The 24,568-nt window shown below is 44.7% G+C and overlaps 1 protein-coding gene across 10 annotated transcripts in view; it reads left to right on the forward strand.

The window, feature by feature from the left end:
* The window catches only part of TENM4 (teneurin transmembrane protein 4), a 352,099-nt gene that overhangs the window by 305,040 nt on the left and 22,491 nt on the right, over nt 1–24,568 (forward strand). For all 10 annotated transcript variants that reach the window (XM_049823080.1, XM_049823082.1, XM_049823083.1 and 7 more), the window contains 4 exons: nt 990–1,867; nt 12,838–13,010; nt 16,876–17,111; nt 23,427–23,723. In XM_049823080.1, coding sequence (XP_049679037.1) covers nt 990–1,867; nt 12,838–13,010; nt 16,876–17,111; nt 23,427–23,723 — 1,584 coding nt within the window. The remainder of the gene's footprint in view (nt 1–989; nt 1,868–12,837; nt 13,011–16,875; nt 17,112–23,426; nt 23,724–24,568) is intronic.

Below are 24,568 nucleotides of genomic sequence, written 5' to 3' on the forward strand. Positions count from 1 at the left end.
GGTAAATGTTTCCTAGGTTTGGCAACTAAAAGAGTAGACTCACTTGAAAAGACAGTGTATTGCAGAAGTAGAGCTAGAAATAGAGACCTTCTAGTGCTCGCTCACTTGTGGTGACACCAGTCACTTTTTCACTTTATTTGTGTATATGGATTATCAGGGTAGAAATGTGATGTGTCACTATTATTTGAACCCATTCTTCCATTATGCTTAAAAAAAAAAAAAAGTGAAAATCACTGTGAAGACACAAGTATTTTATTCCACAAGTTGAAATTGCCTGAATTTCTTGTGAATTGCTATTTTGCATTTTTGCAGCATCAAGCAGAAATTTGGTGGTTGTAAATTAGACATACGTGCATGCTGACACAGCTGCCAGTTTTGTGTCTATCCTTCCTTGTCATTTACCCAGAGGAGCTCGGCCACTTGTCTGGAAAATCCTTTAGTAAAAGGATCATTGTTTTGTCTGACTGACTTTATAGCACTTCACACAACAAAATTCCCAGCCCTGGGTCTCTGCTATCAGATGCGGGCTCCATCAATTCAAAAAGCGTAGGATTGTTTGGCGAGGAGAAATCCCCCTTGAATTTTTGGATCTTTTTGTTTACTCCTGCATTCCCTGGGCGCCGATGTTCCTTCCCACATCCCCCGATACCTCACACCAAGGTGGAGAAGCAGAGAGAAGCCGTGGTGCAGAGCAAGAGCTGAGGAGGGTCTGCCTCTGCCCCGTCGCCCTGCTCCCACCACTGCTGCAACGCAGAGCGTGGGTGTCCACATGTGTCTGCTTCATGTGACCAGGAGCTAAGCCCCCTCACTCACACCAGAGTTGTGTCCTCTGTGGCCACCGTATCAAGCAGCACTAATTAATTGTGTTTCTTTTACCTTTTCTCCCTTTAATCCGTGTTGAAACATCCTCATTGCGATTGATTTATAGCAACCATGCGGTGAAAAAAGGTCTTGCTATAATCATTTCCTTGTGTTGTTTTACCTTGAAGGTTCGTCTAGAATGGCCCACGGATTTGGCAGTCAATCCAATGGACAATTCTCTCTACGTTCTCGACAATAACGTTGTGTTACAGATATCTGAGAACCACCAAGTGCGCATCGTGGCGGGGAGGCCCATGCATTGCCAGGTGCCGGGCATGGATCATTTTCTCCTTAGCAAGGTGGCAATCCATGCCACGCTCGAGTCTGCTACCGCCCTGGCTGTCTCACATAACGGGGTCCTGTATATTGCTGAGACTGATGAGAAAAAGATCAATCGCATCAGGCAGGTCACCACCAACGGAGAGATTTCTCTCGTTGCTGGTGCACCAAGCAGCTGTGACTGCAAGAACGATGCTAACTGTGACTGCTTCTCGGGGGATGATGGCTATGCCAAGGATGCCAAACTCAATGCGCCATCCTCCCTTGCGGTGTGTGCAGATGGGGAGCTGTATGTTGCTGATCTTGGAAATATCCGAATCCGCTTTATTCGGAAAAACAAACCATTCCTCAACACACAAAATCTATATGAGTTATCCTCGCCCATAGACCAGGAACTCTACTTGTTTGACACCAGTGGTAAGCACCTTTATACTCAGAGCCTTACCACTGGAGATTATCTTTACAATTTTACTTATTCCGGAGATGGAGATATAACCCTGATCACTGACAATAATGGCAACTTAGTCAATATCCGAAGAGATTCCACGGGGATGCCCCTCTGGCTGGTGGTGCCCGATGGCCAAGTCTACTGGGTGACAATTGGTACCAACAGCGCGCTCAAGAGCGTAACAACACAGGGGCACGAAGTGGCCATGATGACGTACCACGGCAACTCCGGTCTCCTTGCCACTAAAAGCAATGAAAATGGTTGGACAACGTTTTATGAGTAAGTATATTATGAAAGTTGTGCTGCTGTCTTCATTCCGTGTTCTCTGAACCATGCAAGGTTGACTGATAGAATTTAATTCCCTGGACAGAATTATTGTCCAAGTAAAATGGCCAGAACAGAGAATATTAGATCTCTACACAAACACTAAATACTGGAAGTAAGTGCATTAGAGTTTGAATAAACTCCCCCTACCAAGTCAAGAGTCAGAGTTTCTGCTGAGTTTTTCTAAATCAGCTAAGTAATTTGGACACCTGGTTCTCCTTAACTGTAGTTGGGACTGGGGATTTAGGTTGGATGTCAGAGAATTTTTCTTGGCTTTGAAGCGCTTGGAAGTGTGAAAGTTCCATCAGATCCTCTTTTTCGCAGCTTTTCACCTACTTCCTATGCCGCAGTGTCTTTTTTGAGCTCATTTGAAATGGCTGATGTAGGTTGGCAACTGACAATGACTAATGGCAGCTTGCTCAGAAAACAATTCTGTAATTAAGGGACTGGTCATTTTCTACTGTTGTAATTGGCCTCACTAAGCAGTAAAAAGAGTCTCAGGACTGTTCAAGACCAGCCCAAAGAATTTTTGAGCAGAGAGAAGACAGGATGCATTGGAAACCCCAGAGCTGGCAGTGACTTGAAGATTTGTGCTTCTTTTTTCTATTACTCTTAGCAATTCCCTGCTTATAAATACCATGAAGACAACACATTTCTGATATCAAACAGGAAAAAGATAGATAACTGAATGAAGGACACCTAGAAGGATGGTCTGCAAATTCACCCTGCTGTTGAGAACCCTTTCCCCTCCCTCTTCTTTAGTTTCATTTCTGTTTTCACGTCTAGCCTCTTTGAAATGGTCCTTTTAGTGCATAATTTCCCATGTGGTTTGAATGGTTACATGGAAGTCTTCAGCTACCATAATAATAGACCCATTGGCTAGAATTTGGCTAGAATAGACAGTTCCCAAGATTACAAAGAAAAAAACTGCCAAAAAAAAGATACTCAGAGAAGGAAAGCTGGCTAAACCCACATATTCGTGTGTTAGACATGCAGTTGCTTTGGTTCTTTCTTTAAAATGTTCCAGGCCCAGTTTCAAATTTCTGTGCTTAATACTTGCTATTACTGCTCCTGCCTTGAAAAGAACTGATGGAAACTTTGTGATGAATCTTTTGAAAGGTTATTTGCATTCCATCGATGTTCTGCTTGCAATTACTATAGCAATATTCCTCAGTGAATCAAAGTTAATACCCTTCCATCTCTTACATTGAATTTGCTTGAGGGAGGCTTTAGGGAGGAAAGATAGGGTGTTTTTCTCTATAGGAGTGGAAGCCTGCTATATTGTCAGGACCATTGTGCTAAATCAAGGAGGTATTTTCTTTTTGCAAAGAACCCAATAGTTCCTTTGCTTGAAAACAGATGTAGCCACGGAGAGTGAAGCAAATGAAACATTACAGCTAATAATGGTCAGATTTATACCTCAAACATATTCTTTCATTTAAAAGTGTGACTGAAAATATAAAGGAGATAAAATGAGACAGAAGCTAAAATCCAACTTACTCTGTGGATATATTTATAACAGTGATCCATTATTTCTTGCTATCCAACAGAATAGAGCATTTGTGAAAGTCATCATTCTAGTCCTTTTATGCACTTCAGAAGAGTCATAAGAAAGCTTTTTAGAGCTAAATGGAAGACAGTATTCCCCAGTGGTTAGACTATGGAAATCTTGACTAGAGCAAGTCAGCACTATATGATAGCACAGCATCACTGAAAATAGAATTGGGAATGTGTCTTCAGAGATCTCTCATCCAAACCTGTGATCAGTTGTCTCTATTTAACTGTTCCTGACAGATTCTGATGCAACTTTATAGAACTACAGGGTAAAAGTCTATATCTGAATTAGCTACCTCAGCCTCCCTTTATAGGCAATGGAGAGAAACAGGCACTTTCAAGGTGAGTTTCTTACGAGTTATGTCAGGTATATCTGCTTTAGGATGAGATGAGACGAGTAGTATTCTGAAAGTTTCTTTCTGTAAAGGGAGTCCAGAATGATTAGCTCAGATACAGATGTTTACATTGCAGAAGTCTACAATTTGGTCAAATGGATCCTATCAAAGTTATCTAAGTTAATGATAAATATTGATAGTGACAGTGTATTTACCTATATTATTGTTATTGTTAGAAAGCTTTTTGATACGCTCCGTCTAAATCTTCCTTGCTTGAATCAGAGGCTGTCACTTTTCGTCCTGTCCTATCCTATCCTATCCCATCCTATCCTATCCTACCCTATCCCATCCTATCCCATCCTATCCCACCCTAAGCTGTCCGCTCAGGACTTGGAAAGCAGATCGTCTGCTCTTCTTCCAAGCTGTGAAAAGTACATATCAAATGGCTCAAGACCTTGCTCTGTGATAGCTCTCAAAAGGTAATCAGCAATAGGGAATCATCCAATGGGGTTGTTTCAGATGAATTGGCAGGGATTGATTCTACCCAGGTTTTGCAAACATTATCTGGGAAAAACTACAAAATGCGAACTGATAAAATGAGAAGATTAGTAAATAAAAATGAGATACTTAGATTGCTTGATAAAGTAGATTTTGTTTGAACAAAATACATTCTTACATGGTCTAGTGCCAGGGTCCACATGTAAACAGGCCACATCTAAAGAACTGGGCTGAGCATTGACTCTCAGAGGTTGTAGTGAGCAAAGCATCGAGTCACTCGGTGTGATCCTCAGCATAATTCCATGGCAACTCTAACTTGTCGTTCAGATGGACAAACAAAATGAATACATTTACTCATTCCACTCTACTTGTAGTGGGTAGTACAAAGCTGATTTTGTCCTTGTACAGTACTGATGAGACTAATACTGTCAGTTCTGATGTTTGCAGTTTATGAAGGACAGTGAAAATTGATGGCTGTGCAGAAAAACACTACAAAAAATGCGTTCACGGGGACAAAGTGCTTTATGCTGGAGAACTAAGAAGACTTGATCTATTTATCTTAACACGAAGAAGACTGGGAAGTGTCCAGATCACAGCGTGTCAGCACAAAACTATCACCTACAGAGGGACTCTTAATCTAGCAGAGAAAGGCTTGAGAAGGATAAGGGGCTGGAAGGCAAAGCTAGAGACATTCAAGTTGACAGGAAGGTGTGATTTTTTAAGGCTGAGATTACCTAACCAGTAGAGAGACCAACGATGAGAAGCAGTATATTCTCCATCTCTTGGTATCTTAGATCGTGGCTCTGGATGCCTTTCTTAAGATATATTCTCACCAGACAGAAGATTTGCATCAGTCAAACACAGACTGCAGGGATGAGTGCAGGCATGGCAGGATGAAATCTAAGTTCTTTAACATCCAAGAAGCCAAAGAAGATGGTGTAAACCAAATCAGCATTCGGTACCTTCAGGTTATTGGTTTCTGTATCAGAACATCAGGAAATTTACACTGAGGAAGTTTAAATGATTTAGAGAAAACCTGTGATCATGAGTGGCTGGAAGGTGCTCCGAGTACTTTTGAGTCCTGGCTGAGGGGGAAGGTGAAGCTCGTATTTCTGTTTTGCTCATGGCCAAGGAAATACAGACATCAAATCTGACTCTGAGGAAAAGCTTCATGTTTCTCACAGCACATAATAGTTGTTTATGGGTTAGGGCAGGCTGGACACCACTCTTTAAAAAGTTAATGGTGAATGTAAATTCAGCTGGTAAGTTTACCAGTGGCCCCATGAATAACATCCTTATAAGATTTACCTTTACCTGACTGTCTACAGAGGACCATAAACCAGACACCCAACGTGAAAGAGCAGTGGTGTTGCAAGAGTGACAACACTACATGTGTGCATGTCCGGCACCTCTGGTTCTCCTTCAGCTGTTGCTCTTACCAGGGCATTTCTCAGCCTTTATCATAAGGCTGTGACATATGGGCACATTGGTGTGACTCTGGAGAGGAGAGAAGGAGGTGGCATACGTTGACACAGTACTGGAGATCTATCTCCAGGGCACACCAGGGAATCCAGGTCCTCCCAGGGTTTGGGCTGGGCTGGCTCGTTGGCTTTTCATTTCTATAGGGAAAGGAGACAGGTGCTGTCTTCAGGCGGTGGCAGACTTGCTCCTAGCACTTACAGCTCTTTCTTTCATATATCCTACACCAAAGCCTGCTGTAACAATCCTGCTTTATTGGGTTTAACGCTGAGTAAGGTTCAGTATATAATGGTGTGCAGTTTCCCTTTCCTTTGAGAGTGAAACTTAGCTCCCTGCAGTAATTAGCCTGTCCCCAAAGGCCTATCTCGGACTTCTTTGAGGGTTTTAGCATTACATAGACTTTCTCTGCCTCTGCAGAGGGCTTGACATTCACTGTCAATTAATACAATGCAGCTCAGCTTGTCCAGTAACTGGATTAAAGACTTGCCTTCCCGTTGAACCTGTGACAGTGATAATCAGCAGCAAAGGAAGTTGATCTGGAAACTCTGCCAGGGGAACGGCTCCTTGTTGTTCAACTCCTCAAGTCAAAGACAAAGGATGCTGTGTGACTACTTGCTTCTTTTTGCTGCTTTTGCTCTTGACCTGAAAAAATTGCTACCAGCCTTTACAAAGTTTCTTAGCAGTTGCTGGTTTATCTACTTCAGAATCCGGAAATTCTTATTAATGTATTTGTTTAGATCAAGAATACAGCAATTATCTTGATTAGCTCATTGAGATGGTATCACTGTACGTTAATTCAATTTCCCTCTGAGCCAAAGTCAAACCTTCTATGCATTATTTAGCCCAGATGAGGCTCTTTTGCTTAGGTCCTTTGTGTGCTCAATTAGTTTCGAAGGTGACCTCCTCCCATACAGAATGAAATGTACAGTTACACATCACTGCAGCCAAGCCCAGAAATTCAAAACCTTCTCATGGTCTGCCCAAGAAGTGGCTCACAGCTACCTGGAGGGCAAAGGGTCCCATGGAGCCAGATCTTCTGCTGGGCGGTAAGGGGAGCTTTGACCCATAACATAGGACGCTGTTTTACAGAGACCCAAACTCTGCCAAACCTCACACACCGTAATGGGTGGAAGGTCGGAGCCAGTTGGTCTGAGCACGCAGGAGGACCTTGGATGGCTTCCCAACAACCCCCAGGACTCAGCAGAGGTCCCACCCCGGCACCAGCAGCATTTGGTGCCCCAGCCAATGCCCTGGTCTGGGCAACTGGGGTACCAGAACTGGGCATCGTGGTCAGCAGCTACCCCACGGTGAGATGCAGACTCAGTCTGCCTTGTCGTTGGCAAAAAGGCTTGCAATTTTTTCTCTCTTAGTAAAAAACAGAGGTAAATAACACTTATTACCTTTAGAGGAGCAGCCACCTCTTGACTCGGAGAAAAGGTAGCTTACTGCATTAATAACATCCCTTTATCACCTGATGATATCTCAGGGCATACACTGATTTTTATGGGATTTGGTGGCATCCTTGGTTTCGAGTAGTTCAAGTGAGTGTCTCCTTCTGCCCCTGCAGCAGACTGGAGTATGAGAAACACCTTTGGCTTTTGCTCTCCCTCCTCTTTTAGCAAAATTTCTTTGCTCCGCAATTTCTTCATGACAAACTAATTAGATTCTCATCATTGGTCCTCTGAAGAAGTTAAAGGGAAACTCTGGTAAGTGCCATGGTAAAATAGTACTTCTCCAGTACCCTCCCTAAGCTGTGAGGTCACGTTTTGAGCCATTGGCCTGGCCTGAAATGAATGCCTGGTGTCAAGAGTTTAGTTGCGAACCAAGGGAATTACGAGTATCATAAAAGCTAGAGAGAGAGAGGTCTTCCTCTCCTCGTTTGGGCAGTCAGAAAATTCTGCAGACAGTGGCTGCAGCCTGGCCTCGTGTCATTAGGGAGAGGACTTGCCTTCATACATATTTGAGTAGTATCGGTTTGTCTGTTATAGATTTATTTTTAATGTTGTGTTTAATGTTGTTTGAAAAATTGTGAAGAGGCGATCTTGTTCAGAGGCGGCGGGTGCATGTCTGTATAATCGCACGCAAAATATAGTTTGCAAAGTACATTAGGACTCTTTGGCACTAAATGCAATATTATTATAGTGAATTTTTTCCGATCTATTTGACTTGTAGTTTTAAAAGGCTGATGAAATGTGAAAAAGCTAAAATGAGAAAACCCAGAGACTCAGGCAAGGAATTGATTTCTGAATAGACGGTACTTAGGATGCTCTCTTTAATTCCCAAGGCCCAGGTCTCTACACAATGGTAATGTGATAAATGAAAGCTCTGAATGTTTACAAGCTAACAATTAGGCCTCATAAGCACCAAATACCATTTTAATTCTGTGCATTGAACCTTAGCTAAATACGTTTCCAATTGGGAATGGATGGCAACGGCTTCCTTTGCTGGCCTAATAATTGTCACTGTAATTGTAAGTGCTGAGTCTTTGCAGCAGGTTTGAATGGGAGGCAGCAGCTGTGTTAGCAGGTGATGAATTCATCGCTCAGAGTGGCTGCTGCGTGCACTCCTGTGTTTCAGTATTTCCTTAATTCTGGTGCTTTCAGAGCGTTTGGAGAACAGAGAAGTCTTAGGCTGTGATGAAAACTAGCCCACCCCTAAATCCCGAGACTGTGGAAACAGGCCTAGGCAGCTTAGCTGCAAAATGAGGTGACTAGGAGAGATTTATCTTACTGCAAATACCAGGGCACACCTGCAGCTACATAAGAGCCAGTCGCTTAGCCTTTACTCTCCAAGCTCAAGATGTGCCCTATAAGTGCCTTTATAGGGCTGAAAGCAGAGGTAGAAGGAACCGACTCATTTAACTCGTTAAGCACATTACCTGTTTGGGATGTGCAAGCCTTCAAGCTGATGCATCCTGGGAGATTGGGGGTATGTGCTAGATGATATCAGGTATGTGCTGTGTGATCTAAATCAAGGGAAAAGGGGAAAATGCTCCAGTCCTAGGCAAAACAGGAGAGAGAAAAGGAACTGCTTGCCAAGAGGAAAACACTGTGTGTGTCCGTGCTAACTGGCTTCCCGCACCTCCTTTTGCATTACCGCTGCAGTGCTAAAAGGAGGTTTTGTCTGGACATGAGTGTTTTACGCTTCACCTGCCACCAATTAAAAATAAGCATGAAAATGGGAACCGTCTAATTGTGCTACCTTCTCACATTTCTGCCTTTGTAAGGCATGACCTCCCTGCAGCTGCAAAGAGGTGAGCTGTCACCCCCAAAGCGAGTTCTTGGAAGGTCCCTGCCTCGCTGCTGGGCAGAGGTGCAGCAGCTCTTGCAAATGCAGAAAACACAGATGGTCCAGGTTACTTCTGACAGAGGCTAATGGGGTGACTAAGGAGGTGCCAAAAGTCTAATGTACACATGCAGACATCTTAAACCAATTCCAGCACGCCATTCCAGACTGTTCTGGCCTTGCTTCTCAGGATCCAAAGTCCCAAATGGAAGTCCGCGCTCTTGGTGAAGTTCTCCCTCGGAGTGTGAGTTTTGTACAGCTGTAAAAATGTAACCACATAAATTATGCGTATTGTACTTTGTCATTTTGATTTAAAAAGAAAAATGTGTGCACAGAGGTCTAGGCACCATCACACTCTTTCATGCTCTTTTTTCGTGCTATTTTAACCCATTTTGCACAGGCAGAGATTACTGGCATATTCACCCATTTGCATATTTGCAAATACTACATATTTGCCCAGCAGAGAGCTGGAGGACTATTTGTGAGGGTGCTGTGAGCTTGATGTCCAGGAATGGAGTTTAAGGAGCTGAGTGTCTGCTGCTGCTTGGGGCTGTTAAACTGAGTATCCATGGGGTTTTGAGGCTTTCTTTGGAGCACGTAAGTAGGGCTTGCATGGAGTATAGGTTTTGTGCTGACTCTCAGCATGGTGCTGAGTATCATTCAATTGGGATAAAACATATGACTCACAGGACATTGACTCAGCACTTAAATGAAATAGAAACCATGTCCATCACATGAACCAGCTCTCTGCCCCCATCCTGGCTTTTGCTCTCCTTCTTTCCCTAATCCGCAGACCTGCTTCTTTTCACGCTCACACCTCTATTACACCAAACTCACTCCTTAGACTCCAGTGCGGCACATCTAGATTTGTGCCATTATTTTTAGGAGGGGAATCAGGATCAATTTCAGGAGCAGTTCATTTTTAAAAATTTAAATAGAGCAATATAAATAAATTCCTTACAGTTGCTAATACCACCAAGTCAGAGGTGCCAAATTCAGATCTATCTTCCTTAAATTTTGGAGCATTTGAGATCTGAGTCTACCCTTACGGTTCAGACCGGTTAACATATAGGACTATTGATGTCATGGTAAAAAGAATTTGCAGTGTTACACAACACACCTTTAGAGATAACAACATTTTCTCTGCTCAGGGGAGAGACTAAGTCATGTCCCTTGTGTTCTGTCTCAGCAGATGGGGTAAAGACATATATCGTCTGTGATGTTTTCAGTTTAAGACTCACATACCGTTTTAGGAGCTGTGCAGATGACTGTGCAGAAAGCAGAATCAAAAGGCATACCGTCTCAGTGCAAACAGGACAGCTACAAACATGGAGCAAAGCATTTGGTACTGGGAGCACTTTAAGTCTGACTTTTGCAAGGAGATGCAGTTCAGCTCCGAGCTGTGTGCTGCTAGCTGCTTGGAGAAGCTTTAACTGGTCTCTGCCAAACTCCTGCAATGCAGTCCTGAATTCATCCCTTTCTTCTTTTTTTTTTTTTTTTTTCCCTTTCTCCTTTTCCATTTCACAAGTGGCTGACTGATTGCCAAGATCTTAGAGGGAAAGGGCTCCATCCTCCACGCGTGGATAATCCCGTGACTGATAGGCTGACACTGGAGGGCCAAATGCTTTCTTCTACCTTCTTACTTCCCCCTCTGCCCAGTGGGCAAGAAAAGTCTCATGCAATGGTGCCTGCAAACCCAAGGGCTGGAGAGACTCGCAATGAGCTCACCCACTTAGTCACTATACACTAAATATTAAACTTGGGCAAAAATCACCTTTTCAGCCAGCCCTTCCTCACGCTAAGTCACTGCCAGCATATTGTCAAAAGCAAAGTACCGGCACTGTGTATGAATCTGGAAAAAAAAAAAATGGAAGAGGAGATTATTTTCTTTTTCTGTATAGTGCAGAGCTAGTCCAATGGCTGCTCCTGGGTCTCTCATGGGTTGCAGTTCAAGATCACTTTTTCTCTTTTCTTTCCTTTCCTTTCCTTTCCTTTCCTTTCCTTTCCTTTCCTTTCCTTTCCTTTCCTTTCCTTTCCTTTCCTTTCCTTCCCGTTTCTTTTTTGTTATTAGATGGGGTCTGTTGTCTTATTCCCCAGCTCAGAGTAATCCTGAAGAGGAGAATCAAGAGCTCCTCAACCATCTGCTCCCTCCGAGGTCTGATCAACTGTATCCCTCTCTAACACATCGCTCTCACCTATTCTTAAAAGCATTGAGCAATGGGGTTTCCAGTGCTCCATCTGTTCCTCTGCTTGGAGCAACCATGGGCCTGGAAAATGTCCTCCAGCTTCTGACCTGAATCTTCCTTGTTTCCATTCCAGCTGATTATTTTTTGTCACATCCTCAGTAGACATGACAAACAATTAATTATCATCCTCTTCACACCAACCGTTGTCAGGGTGGCATCTTCCCACTTCTTTGTTTCCCCTCTTCTATATCAGCTTTCTCTCTTAGATCATGTTTTCTAAGCTTGTTATCCTTAATGTATCATTTACATTACTTGATTATTCTGAGGAATGGTGCCCTTCACTGGACACTGTGCTCCATCAAAGGCTTACCACTGGGTATTGCTGGAGAACAAGTCCTCTCTGCTCGCCCACCATTCACTTTGCATCCCCAAGTGATATGTTTTCTTGATGTGATCTTATATATCATATAAATCATTCTTAAATGATACGTGGGCAGGACTTGAAAAAAGTCAAACATTTCTCACCGATTGCTTTTGCTGGAATATTTTTACTGTTTCTCCCTAACTATTTAAATATCCCTTCCCTGAAGGTCCACCTCATCAGAAGGTCCAGCAGCTCTCCAGAGATAAGCCAGTAGACCTTCCTGCTGCTCTCTGCAGCCTCATTGCAAAGGTCCCTTGCCAACCTTCTGCTCATAGCTCAGACTGTGACCCAAAGGCACCCTTTTTGCAATGCCACAAACGAGAGGCAGGATGGTGTGTTTGCTCTGTCGACTCAAGTGTCTGCTTCTCCTTCGTATTGAAAAATAACCCCTCAGCTTGTTAAGTGCTGTGGGACCTGCATGTATATAGCTTATTTCATCTGGGTCCTGGTACACAGGTGTCCCCATCACCGAAACCTTCCCAGATGGTGTTTATGTTGACTCCCTCATTGGTAAAGCCAAGGACACAGTAGGGGTGCAAACTGGACTGGTTTTTTACACTTTTAAATCAGTCCTTCCAGATGGTCCTAGGAACAGTAAAAGGTAGACATGGGGCTCTCAGCTGTGCTCAGGGCTCTACACCATGTTCACAAAGGACAGTTCTCTACCTGATATGGCCAATCTGGCAGGTCCTTGCTGCTACCTTAACATTAGCTTTTAAAATAAGATTTTAAAAAAAATATCTGAAAAGCTCAGGACACAACCAGACAAAACAGTTGGTGGCCCTCCGAAACTCCTAATTCTGCTAGACAGGATGCATGGGCCAGTGCTTTTCCATAAGTCACAGCACAGTGGATGGGAAATAAAGTTACTCTTGTAAACAAGAGGCATAGTGCAGGTAAACAGTATTGGAAGAATGTTGTTAAAATACAGGCTAATACTTATTTAGTCATTTTCTGTTCTTTGCTTGATTTTCTTCAGCTAAAAGCTGTGATTTTCTTATTATGAAGCCAAAAAAGTCAAGACGGTCTGACAGAGTGACAATGCATTTTTCTCTGGGAAAAATCTAGGTGAAGACTTCAAGACTTGGTCTCTGCTTTATAGGATGATTCCTGTATCCCACTCCTCTGTTGATGCTGTTGACTTCAATCCATCCTCCCTTTCAGGTATGACAGCTTTGGCCGTCTGACCAACGTCACCTTCCCTACTGGCCAAGTGAGCAGCTTCCGCAGCGATACTGACAGCTCCGTGCATGTCCAGGTGGAAACCTCCAGCAAGGATGATGTTACGATAACAACCAATTTGTCGGCATCGGGAGCCTTCTACACCCTGCTCCAAGGTGAGTTGGGCCACTATCCCTCTCCCGGCCAAGCTGCACACAATGGATTATCCATCAGGAAACAGGCATCGTCTTGATAATCCCAGCACCAAAAATCACCTGCATCCTCAGTGCCCCAGAGCTCCCCACATGCTGGTACAGATGCACACTCACACCTACTTAGCCACATTCCCTAGCACCGTGGTTGCTCTGCAGCTGTTTTCTGCTTCATTTTCAGCCGGTCCCCTTGCCGTGCAGTCCTTCTGCAGTACAGTCCTCCATCATCATTACCATTATTGTTATAACAAAAAGGGTTGCATAAATCTAGCCGCACTTCCAGCCGACCCCTTCGCTTCAGTCTCTTAATGGCTTCCAACTTAACAGTTACTTTCCTCCTGGAACAGACTTCCAGCTGGTTGCTGGAGATCTGTCTCATTCTTTGTTCACTGGCTGTTCAAATATTCACAAGGAAGCATCCAGAAGAATGACCATCCCTGTCCCCAAAAAGGTCTGTGTTTGAGCTAAAGGGCTGGTGTGGAGAGGCACAAAGGAGAAAGGAGAGGGGGGCAGCCAGGGTAGGACTGGTGGGACCAGTTTGTCGCTGTTGGAAATGAGCACAGTTCTGCCGGTGATGGTAAGGCAGAGAAGTGAAGGATTGATGAGGTGGAGGAAAAGGAGATGAAGTGGGAAAGAAAAGAGGAATATATAGCAGAGGACCACTGTGCTGACCTACTGGTAGGGACAGAAGTTGTAAGTGCACAAACCATGCCAGCCTGGATCTCCAAGTTCTGAAGGCTGAAGCCTCCCTAGGGTCAGAGTGAGCCATCACTCCTGTTCCCTGGGGCTTGGAGAAAGGGAAGGGACTTTCAGACTCTGCTTTCTTCACTCCCCAGCTCTCATTCACTGTTAGTCTGTGCCTGATGGCAACGGGGTGTCAAACATAATTTCCCCTTGTGAGGAACAAAGTGCTCCAAGTGAGACCAACGTGTTCCAGCATCACATTTGTTCCCACTTCCCTGGTACACACTATTCCCTCCCCCTCCCTGTAATAACAGCAAGCTTTCCTAAAAGAAAATGCCTGCTATGCCTGTACACTGCTTTTCCTGCCTTTGGAGAGGCATGTTAATGTTAAGGTACTATTGCTGTAAGGGAACACAATGACTTTCTTATTCTTTACTTCAGCCTGCAAAGCGGATCCAACCCACCCTGCCCCATCCCATCCACTCGCATTAAGACGTCTGGCAACTGCACAGACACGAGGTTGGCTTCACCTCAAGAGCCTAATTAAGCAGTAGAGCCCGCTGTTGGGGGCCCTTTAGTGAGATAATTGACTGTGATGTGATTTATACACCCAGAGCTGAAGGCGCAGTTACATAATGGTGCCACGGTCAATTATCTCATTGTACTGCCCTCCAGCACAGGGCCGCTCTTGCCATTAGGACATGCAGTATTACAAACAGCTTAACCATCTTCAGAAGTATAAAATTACAAAACTGTTTGGATCTGAAGAAACGCACTTCTCTTAAAATGAAGATCTGGATAACGTTGTAGCAGAGGTGGCCTGCGACCTGCTGAGGTGGCTTTCCCACAGGCTTTAGGGACTGTGAATTCCCAAACTGAGGGAGCTGTTTGTTCATGGCAGCACTGTAGAAACTGAAACAAGGGCCACTGGAGTTGCCCAGGGATGTATTGAGCACAGCTGAAACCTAAGTTGCCTTCCAAGTGCCTCTCCAGCAGATAGAGCTGGAGCTGTTCTCAAGGTCTGTGAGTGTTTTGCCTGCTCCGTTGTTCTTCAGGGAAAATACATATTGCAGCTTCCCTTTGCCTGAGAGGTGCTCCTGCATCTTCCTTCTAGACTCACAGCTCCCACCAGCTTTCACAAATCCTTGGTGAACCTTTCAGAAAACCTGGATCACACTGTGAACAGGTGAGATCTGAGAAGGCATTTTCAGAAGGTTACGGATTCCTGTAGGATGGATTTAGGAGCCTAACAGGCTAACAGGCACCTCAGCACCTCTGTGGGATTTTCTCCTCTGGACTAATGACAAAGTGAGCATTTGTTCAAGGCCAAAAAAAAAGGGCAGTAGTGCCCTAGAACCAAAGCAGCATAAAATACAGCATCCAATGGCCCCTGGGTTTCATGTAGCCCTTGAGAAATGCCTTCCAAAACCAGGGAAGCGTCTTCTCTTGGGAAAATGTTGAAAGTGGAGGATTTACATTCCCCACACTGTACCACGCTGCTGGTGACAATCCACCATAACCCCTCTGTGGTGCTTATGTGACGTGGAGGGAACATCACGTCCAGTGAATTTCACAGAGACCTTCAAGCTTTCCCCTGCTTCCTGGTAAAGGATGAAGGAGGGAGGAATACATTAGCTGTGCAGAGATATTTCAGATTTGATTTAATGCACATCTCCTACCACTTTCTCACCGAACCAAGCATCTGAGAACAAAAGTGTGACAGCCAGCTGACTGTCCCCCTTGTCTCCATTTGCAGAATCAAGCGTGGAGTGGGTTTGATCCTGCTGGAGTCTATGTCAAAAGACCATCAACTTAAGTACTCAGTTGTACAGCTAAAATACTTGGATCTACACCGTGGATCACTGCTGTATGTTTATCGTGGCAAAATCCAGTGCCACGGCAGTTTCACGCCATCACTACTGTGTACAGTAAGTTGAGTTGTGGTCTTGCTGAGATCAGGGTGGCAAGACTCCAGCTGGCTACAAGAGGAGCAGGATCAGACTCACAATAAGAAAGACCAACCGGTGTCAAGTTTCCTTTCCTAATTATACCAAACTGTGCTCTTTGCTGACCTATTTCATCCAGAGGAGAGATGATAATTTCGCTGTGATCTCGTTTCCTGCTGAGCTATGGCAGAGCAACTAGTGAACAAAACCCAACTTGCCTCAGGACGGAAAAACAATTGACATCATGAATTTGTAATGGGTGTTTTTATTCACAATTAGGTATTTATGGCAGACTGGGAGACAGAAAAGGTGCTATTTTCCAGCTTTTGAGGAGCTTCAGATAAGGCAATCTTTGTATAATGTGCTTTTAAAGCCATTCTGCACTGAGCAAGTCTCATGATTTCTTACCCTTCATGAGCTCCTCTCTGCAGAGAGAAATGCCAGCTGGAGATTCAAAGGATGGGCTTTCAGCCTGCCTGATTCCTGAAGGAGGTGGAAGAGATATTGTTCTTCTTTTCCACTCCTGAACTCCCAAATCCTGGCCTCAAAATCTGCTGATCTTTCAAGAGCTAGTGGAGGCCAGATGTACAGAGATGTGTGGGAGCTTAGTGCCTCTGCTTTCTTTCCAAACATGAAGACTTCAGTTGCCTCCTGAAAGCTTTCCCAAGTGAAAGGGTTTGGCTGTTGTTTGGGGAACTGGTTAGCATTAACTTGCTGTGCAATTTCCTGTCACTTGTGAGACGGTGAATAAGCTGAGGAAAGTAGGTGGCCCCACTTTTTCATATATTGTGGTGAAATTGGGATCTTTAGGATATAAAAGCATGGAAAGTTTTCAGCCTGCCTGTGATTTAAAACAAATATCTCACCACCCAGTGTTTTAGCCTAGAGGAAGAGGTTTGAACCTGCGTCCTTTGCTGGGGTATTACACGGCTCTGCCACTGGTGCCTTTTGTAACCTGTGTAAGACTTTTCTGCAAGAGTTTGAGGTGCAGAACCTCATCAGAATGAAAAAGAGATTGTCCATCTTTACCTTCACTGACGAACCGATGTTTTGCTCACTGTGAGTGGGACGGGTGAGCGATAGAGCGCATTTGCTTACAACCATCAGAAATGCTGATGAAGCCTGGGCGAGGGAGAAAATGAAAAGCTGGAGCTGTTTCATTGGGCAGCCATTTGAAAAGATCTCTTTTCTCTCTTCAGACCAAGTCCGAAACAGCTACTACATCGGCGCTGATGGCTCCCTCAGACTGATGCTCGCTAACGGCATGGAGGTGGCCCTGCAAACCGAGCCGCATCTGCTGGCTGGCACCGTCAACCCCACGGTGGGGAAGAGGAACGTCACCCTGCCCATCGACAACGGCCTCAATCTCGTGGAGTGGAGGCAGAGGAAGGAGCAAGCGAGAGGGCAAATCACCGTCTTTGGACGTCGGCTGAGGGTAAGTGAGAAGCGTGAGCAGTTTGGGACTCCGTTTCTCCTCTCATCAGTCCCCAGGCTCATGACAGAAAGGGACAGGGCTGATTTGTATCGTCTGCAATAGGGATGAGGCTGCAGGACAGAGAACTAGCTGCTCATCCTCAGTGGCACAACCTTTATGACTTGTATATATCCTTATGTGTCCTTATGTGCTGATGTTCTCTTAGCTGTCACAGGTAGTATTGCTGATTTGCCTTACAAGTCCTCTGTATCACGGGGAACGCATGACCTCCCATCAGACGTCACAGATTTAACTGTCATGTCAGGCTGTTTAAGCAAGCAAGGGACGATTATAACTATAAAATACTGCACCAATTAATGTAGGTATTTTTACCTGTGCTGCTGGCAGCAATAGACCTGAGCACCGAAAGCTTTCTAAGCATATGAGGACAGACTGAGAGAGTTGGGGTTGTTCAGCCTGGAGAAGAGAAGGCTCCGGGAAAACCTTATAGCAGCCTGCCAGTACCTAAAGGGGGCCTACAGGAAAGATGGGGAGGGACTCTTTATCAGAGAATGTAGTGATGGGACAAGGGGTAATGCCTTCAAACTGAAAAAGGGTAGACTTAGATTAGATATTAGGAAAAAATTCTTCACTGTGAGGGAGGTGAGACACTGGCACAGGTTTCCCAGGGAAGCTGTGGCTGCCCCATCCCTGGCCGTGTTCAAGGCCAGGTTGGATGGGGCTTGGAGCAACCTGGTCTAGTGGAAGGTGTCCCTGCCCATGGCAGGGGGGTTGGAACTAGATGATCTTTAAGGTCCCTTCCAACCCAAACCATTCTGTGATTCTATGATTATCATTCACTGGGCAGCCTCAGAAAAATCTCTAGATTCTTGAAACTTGCTAATCCGTCAAACCTGTTGAAGAGCTGGGCTCGCGGGGCACTGCATCACGATTGCCATCGTTCCCCAAAGAGAAGTGTTACAAACAGCTCCAGCCTTATGGTACTGTCTCCTCCAGAAGCACCCGGTCCTTTCTGTGCTCGAGACTGATGTGTTTTGAAAACGTTGTTCCGCACAACGCACTGCAGACTTGTCAGGGCTGTTTAAAGATCTTGCCCAATAAGCCTGTAATTCTTCTGCTAACTGCTGGCAAGACTGGTAACTTGTAATAGCAAGTCCTGCGCAATCACCCTGTACCTTGCTAGTCTGAAAGTCATGGGCTGATGAGCGGTTCCTGGGAAGCTGCTCAGCACCTGGCAAATTCAGACCCTCTGAGAAAAATGCTTAGTGCTGCGTAATGCCACCACAGCAAAAGGTCTGCAGCTATTTATTCGCACTTAAGCTTTGCAATAAATATTAATGCTCTGGTTTCAGGATATGTTTTTCCCAGTCCTTGCTTTTCACCTCTCCCTATTCCCTGCTGCCTGACCCCTGCCACCTTGGTGTGATTTCTCCCGTCTCCCCTCGCTCACACTTGCCAAGTACTGCTCTTCACCCTCCCCAGCCCAGCCTCTGCTCTTTTCCCCTTGCATCAATAGCCTCATATTTTGTTATCAGGAGAAAAACTGCAAGCAGTAGTGAAAGCTGAAGTTGCTCCTTCAGTGGGAACTGCTGTATATCTACAGATCAGTTGGCATCACCCTTCTTGCTTGGTTTGTCCTGGTTTTTTTGTTGTGGGTTTTTTTTTTATTTATTTTAATAACCAACGAAATTATCAGACAGGTCTTTTTCTGAAAGGAGAGAGCCTTCTGAAATCTGCAGCTGTGTCACAGCTATTTGGTGTTCAAAGCAGTTTCCACTCATTTAGCCGCAGCTCAGCTGCCCATGTCAGTTTTATCTTCCAAAATTTTGACAGTAGCTTCAAACGCACAATGTGTCTTTGTTTTATATTGTACTGCAGTTGGAAAAACACTTCCAAAATGAGTTTTCAGGCTGGTTACTTGTGTCCCTATAAATCTGCCAGCATTTATTCACATTTTGAGCCTATCGAGGCCCTTCTAGTAAAGCAGAAGAGAATCTTACATGGTTGAAGGACTCAGTTATGGCTCTGTTCAGGGGTTCAAAGTAGCTGAGGGTGTACAAGACATTTTAAGCTGCCTGTCTGTACCTGCATGGCAGCATTTGCACCCCTAAGACATAAACCTGCAAGGTGCTAATTGCCTCCCTGGGGATTGCCCGGCATTTAACATATTCTGTGTGTCATGTTCTTCTCTTCCCTCTTACCAGTAATTGCTGCTTTCCCTGGCAAGGGAGAAACTTAGGCAAGTTAAGTTCAACACGTTTTTGTTCATTTTGGGAAATGTTATCATTTTCTGCCATATGTGAATAAATCACTACTTTCCCTCTCCCCTCACCCCACTTCCTCGCATGAGACAGCAGCAAAGACATGGTGCTACGTGGGGAAAAAGCATGCCCAGAGAGGCTGCAGCATCACTCCATGAAGCCTTTGAGATCATGAGAACAGGATCTGGCCACTATAAAAGAGGGAGTTTCCCTGAAACCAGCATTCTTTCTGCTGCCATTGCATGGATCCACATTTCATGAGCTGTGGCTCTTTCTCCCATGGTTGCAGGGTGTTCTTGGAGACTGACAACCTGTTGCCATGAGCTTGACCAGATCCCAGCACGATGAGGCCAGTTTCACAGCTGCCTCCTTGACCCTCCCTAGGAAATAATACAACGCATGTGCTTCTTTATTGCAGGGATAAGGCACAGGGCAGGGATATCTGCATGGATGAGGGGAAAGGGGCCAGCCCTGATGCCTTTTCCCCAGTCTCATCAATGCTGACCTGGCTCTGTGCTTGGCCAGGCAGCTGTAAAGCAGCACAAATATGTTAAAGCAGCCCCTGTCCCTTTTCCTATCCCACACACCCCATGGAAAGTTGTGATGTTCTGATCCACCCACCCAGCAGTGAGATATCTCCACAAATAGGCTGGCTATGAATTCAATCCATCACTGGCCAACAGCAACACAGAGTCCATCTGCAGTGACAGCATTAGGCAAACTCTGCTCCAAGGAACAGAGCTCCTTCTTTCTTTTTTTTTTTTAATAAACTTGAGTTTTTCAATAAAGAAGGATGTAAAATAATCTCTGACAGTGGAGCAAATAGGACAGCCAAAAGAGACAGAGCTGCTGGCTCAGATCTTTTATTTATTTAACCATGGAAACTCCTGTTGCAAGTCACTTTGCAGCAGGTTGATGGTGGCATGAAGACCTTGTGTCCGAGACACTCCCCACAACCAACATGACCGGAGAGGTCTCTTGGGTTCTGCTGCTAACCAGTCCTGGTGTGTTGACTAACGAGGACAGTTCAGCATCGTCTCCACAATTTCTGCAAGGTATCGAGGTCTGGATATGGCCACCCCAATGGTTTTAGCAATTCTCTAGGGAAATTGCTTTGTAGGCAGCCATTTGTCACACGGATGTTGTTGGCTCCTGGAGTTCTCATTGCAGAACTATTGTTTGCCCTCCTCTGCTGAAGGTTACCAGAGTGTTTTCATGAGAAATCTTCCCTTTTTCGTGCTCTTGTGCTCCCAGGGAGATCTATGCATGTTGTTTAATTACAATTTAAGCTAAAGGAACTCCATAGGAAGCATTGGAGAAATCAGGGATGGTGGTGTGTTTATGCTCTTGCTTTTCCAGACCAAGCTAAGGGATTGAATAAAGAACTGTGGAACATGAATTTGGAGTTAAATTTAGTCTCTCACACACTATAGAGGGGACATCAAATACATTGTGAACTGTGGATTTAAATTTACCCTGTCCTGATCCTGTGCTGATCACAAGCATTGTCAAACACTCTGAGGGGCAAAAGCTTTTTGCAGGAGCTTTTCAGACCCTGTTCCAGGATAAGGACTCCGGGATGTAGGATGGCACCTTATTTAGCTGCTCACTATAAAACACAGTTATTGGACTGAAGCCTGCAGCCCTGTCAGTGCTTCTGCAGAAAATTCACTTCTATTCAAGGCATGCCCTTGAACACGGATGAAAAAGATTGAGGCCCCGTTTAGAGGCTATCTGGCAGGGTAGGGTTCACTTCACCCATCACCTTCAGGGGCAGCTGTTGGCACTGCAGCACTTCTCGGAGAGAAGAGAGATTACACCAAGAGAGCAGCAGAAAACAAATCATAAAAAAAAAAAAAAAAAAAAAAAGTCATGAAAAGGGAGACTAGTTCCAACTAGTCCCACAGAAATTGCTTGCCAGAGCATGGGGAGGGTGGAATGACTTAGGGCACCAGTAATGGGATACAGAGATTTGGACTGAGTTTAAGAGCTATCCAGGGACCTGTTACTTGGTCCTTCCAGCAGAGTGAACAGCGCTGCTGCTGGCGTACAGATTAGGGAGGCCACTTTCAGCCTGGATTACTGTCCCAGCCCTGGCAGAGCTCTTTCCAGCTCTCTTGGCAGAGACCAGTGGCAGAAGAAGCTGCAGCTGCCAGGCTGGAGCTGCTCTGTGAATAAATGGAAGGCAGAGATGCTATTCTTTCCTGCTTTGCATTGCTTTTTTTTTTTTTTTTTTGCAAGCAATTGCCACTTCTGTTTCTCTATTTATAGAAGCAAGCACCTATGAGATATCAAATTGCTCTGTTAGTTACATGTGTGCATCTGTACTTAGAGTTTTGATACCTTTTTAATTATTTCCCAGCTTGCCTGTTACAGTGGGCTGTTGGCTGATTCCCTCTTTCTCCCACAGCCCATTTACATTCTATTTTACACACATTTAATTGGAGCATTACCTACCTTTCCATGACATTTCTTTCCTCGAGTCATACCTGCCTTTTAGCGTTGTTATTCATAAGTTGAAAATCATTTTTGCACTTGCCTCCTCTAACATCATTTTCACACTTAACATCACGGCACTATTTATTCCTTCTGTCTTGGCTGGCCACACGCACCCTCAGCTCGCTTCCCCATTTTCTCAGCTGTGCTTTTGCATCTTCCAACCCCAGCTCCTGAGATGCTTTCTTTTGAATTCTGATTTTGCAGTGTCCCCATTCTCCAGGTTTCAGCATAGACATCTGCCCACGCAGCACAACAGCACTGCAGTGGTCCTGCCCTTCCCTCTCCCGTCCCTCCAGGGCTGAGCAGCCCCTTCTCCATTGGCGTTATCACATCCTTTCTCTTGCTGTTTAGCTCTCAGATACTCCCACATCCCTCAAAATATAGCGGGAATTCAATCACGCACCCTAAAGTTAATGGCCAAGATCAAAGCTGGACCAGGGCTGAGAACAGCGCTCAGGTCAGGAGTGTCAGCTTTACCCAGAGAAGAATAAGGCAGTGTGTTTAATTTGCAGTCTGAAGACCTTGCAGCAACCTGCAAACCCTGGTTTATTGGCTGCAGCTGAAGGACTGCAAAGGGAACTGATAACAACGTCAGCTTTTTGGAGTTTGAAATTCATCTGAGGGGAATCTGCACCTTCTAGGAAAGAGGGGTTCACCAGCTGAAAGAGGTTCAGAACTGGTGGGATGGAGAAAGAGCTGTCTTCACCAGCAAGCTCATACTGGGAATGTGGGGGTTTTGTCCTTGCTGAGTACTTTACTGCTGTGATGATGTGGCTTTGTAAGTCTCCTTGCACATGCGGCTAAACATGAGTTGTATTACCAGCTCCTTTTTGTACTGCTGTGCACTACAATCCCTGAATCAAAATGTATTCCTGCTCCTACCTTTGAAGTAGATACCTTTGATCTTTGGAAATGCAGAGGCAGTGGAGGTAACAGGAGTGTAATTATGCAACACCAAATAACCCCAGGACAATGAAGCTAAAACTCCAGCTCTCACAGAAAAGTTCCTGCTCTGTGTAACATCTACAGTGGTCAAGGCCTCCTTATTTCATCTCAGGAGAAAGGCTTAACCTCCAGTGCCTGCAGTATATTCAGTAAACTCAGAGAAAAACTGTTTTCCACTATGTTGACACAACATCCGTCTTTTTTCTACAAGTATTACTTTTTGATGTGCATGAAAGCAAAAGGCTATATATCCTAGGTTTGATAAGCAGAGTACCTTGCACGTATTCCTTGCAACAAGTTGTCATTATATCTGCTGTAGGTCTATAATCATATCTGCTGTAGCAGTCCTAAGCCTAGGTTTGGGATATGGGCAATATTCCTTCACCGTGGTGATGCTTCAGAAGTACCCTGTTTTTCTGCTTCTCTCCTCACTGAAGTTAACAGAAGCAATGTTAGGACAACTCTTTGCTTTGAAAATTGCCTCTTATCCAGAGGCAAAGAACAGCTGGATTCTCTCCAGTGTGGTCTAAAGAGGTGTTTGGAGAAACAAGGCTAGTCTTTGTAACTTAAACTGTTCCCAGCTTCCTAATTCTCAATCTCTTTCCTGTAGGTTCACAACAGAAACCTGCTATCCCTCGACTTTGATCGCGTGACAAGGACAGAGAAAATCTACGATGACCACCGCAAGTTCACGCTCCGCATCCTCTACGACCAGGCGGGAAGGCCCAGTCTCTGGTCACCCAGCAGCAGACTGAACGGGGTCAACGTCACCTATTCCCCAGGAGGACACATTGCAGGGATTCAGAGGGGCACGATGTCAGAAAGGATGGAGTACGATCAGTCCGGCAGAATTACATCCAGGATCTTTGCTGATGGCAAATCATGGAGCTACACTTACTTGGAGAAGGTAAGAATCCTCTTATTGCTCAGAGATGGTGCATTTGGTGCAAATGGACTTTACCTCTTTGACTTCAGTACAGCTATGCTCCTTCCTTATGGTCCAATACTCCTCTTCTGCCTGCACTAAGGTGCGCATAGTAACTTTGATGCCAGACCACCAAAGAGCAGTTGAAAATAGCCTGAGAAGTTTCTTCCCAGTCACACTGAGAGCATGTCTTAATGCTGTGAAGCTTTGGCATTTGATTTTTTAAGCACAACGTTCCTTTGCTGAGCTAGCTGCAATGTACAATATCTTCAGGTAAAGTCAGAGGAGTGAACAGTAGGACTTTCCAGTAGGATTTTCCATGTAAAAATAACCCGTACAGTCTGACATCCTGCCTTCTTCAAGTGGCCCGTTCCTGCTTTGTAGCAGATATGTATAATTAAAAAGTGTGAGGCATGAATCCAGCCAGACTGTTGTAGCACACTTTGCAGTCTTTTCTGCAGTCTGCACTCTCTAGATTGGCATGGGACTTAAATTCTTCTAGGTATTACCATCATCATTACACTGTAGATCTTCATGTCCTGTAGATCCATGTGCTGCATACCTGGGGCTGGAATTTTTTATTGCTGAGTTTTTTATAGAGCCTGTCCCTGCAACAGTTTAAGGAAACTATGGTAACATAGCTTTTAAAAAGCAAAAAGTATTGATTTGCTCCTTGTATTACAGAATCTATGTGGATTGTTTGTTATATTCAAAAAAAATCCCAGAACAAATAAGCATGCATGCAGAAGTTTGCAGTAAGAGAGTAATAGAAGATATGGAAACACGATGCATTAACTGGGCATTGGGAGGTGTTGGGGGATACTTTG

The sequence above is a fragment of the Accipiter gentilis genome, chromosome 19, assembly GCF_929443795.1.
Source record: "Accipiter gentilis chromosome 19, bAccGen1.1, whole genome shotgun sequence".
Lineage (NCBI taxonomy): Eukaryota > Metazoa > Chordata > Aves > Accipitriformes > Accipitridae > Astur > Astur gentilis.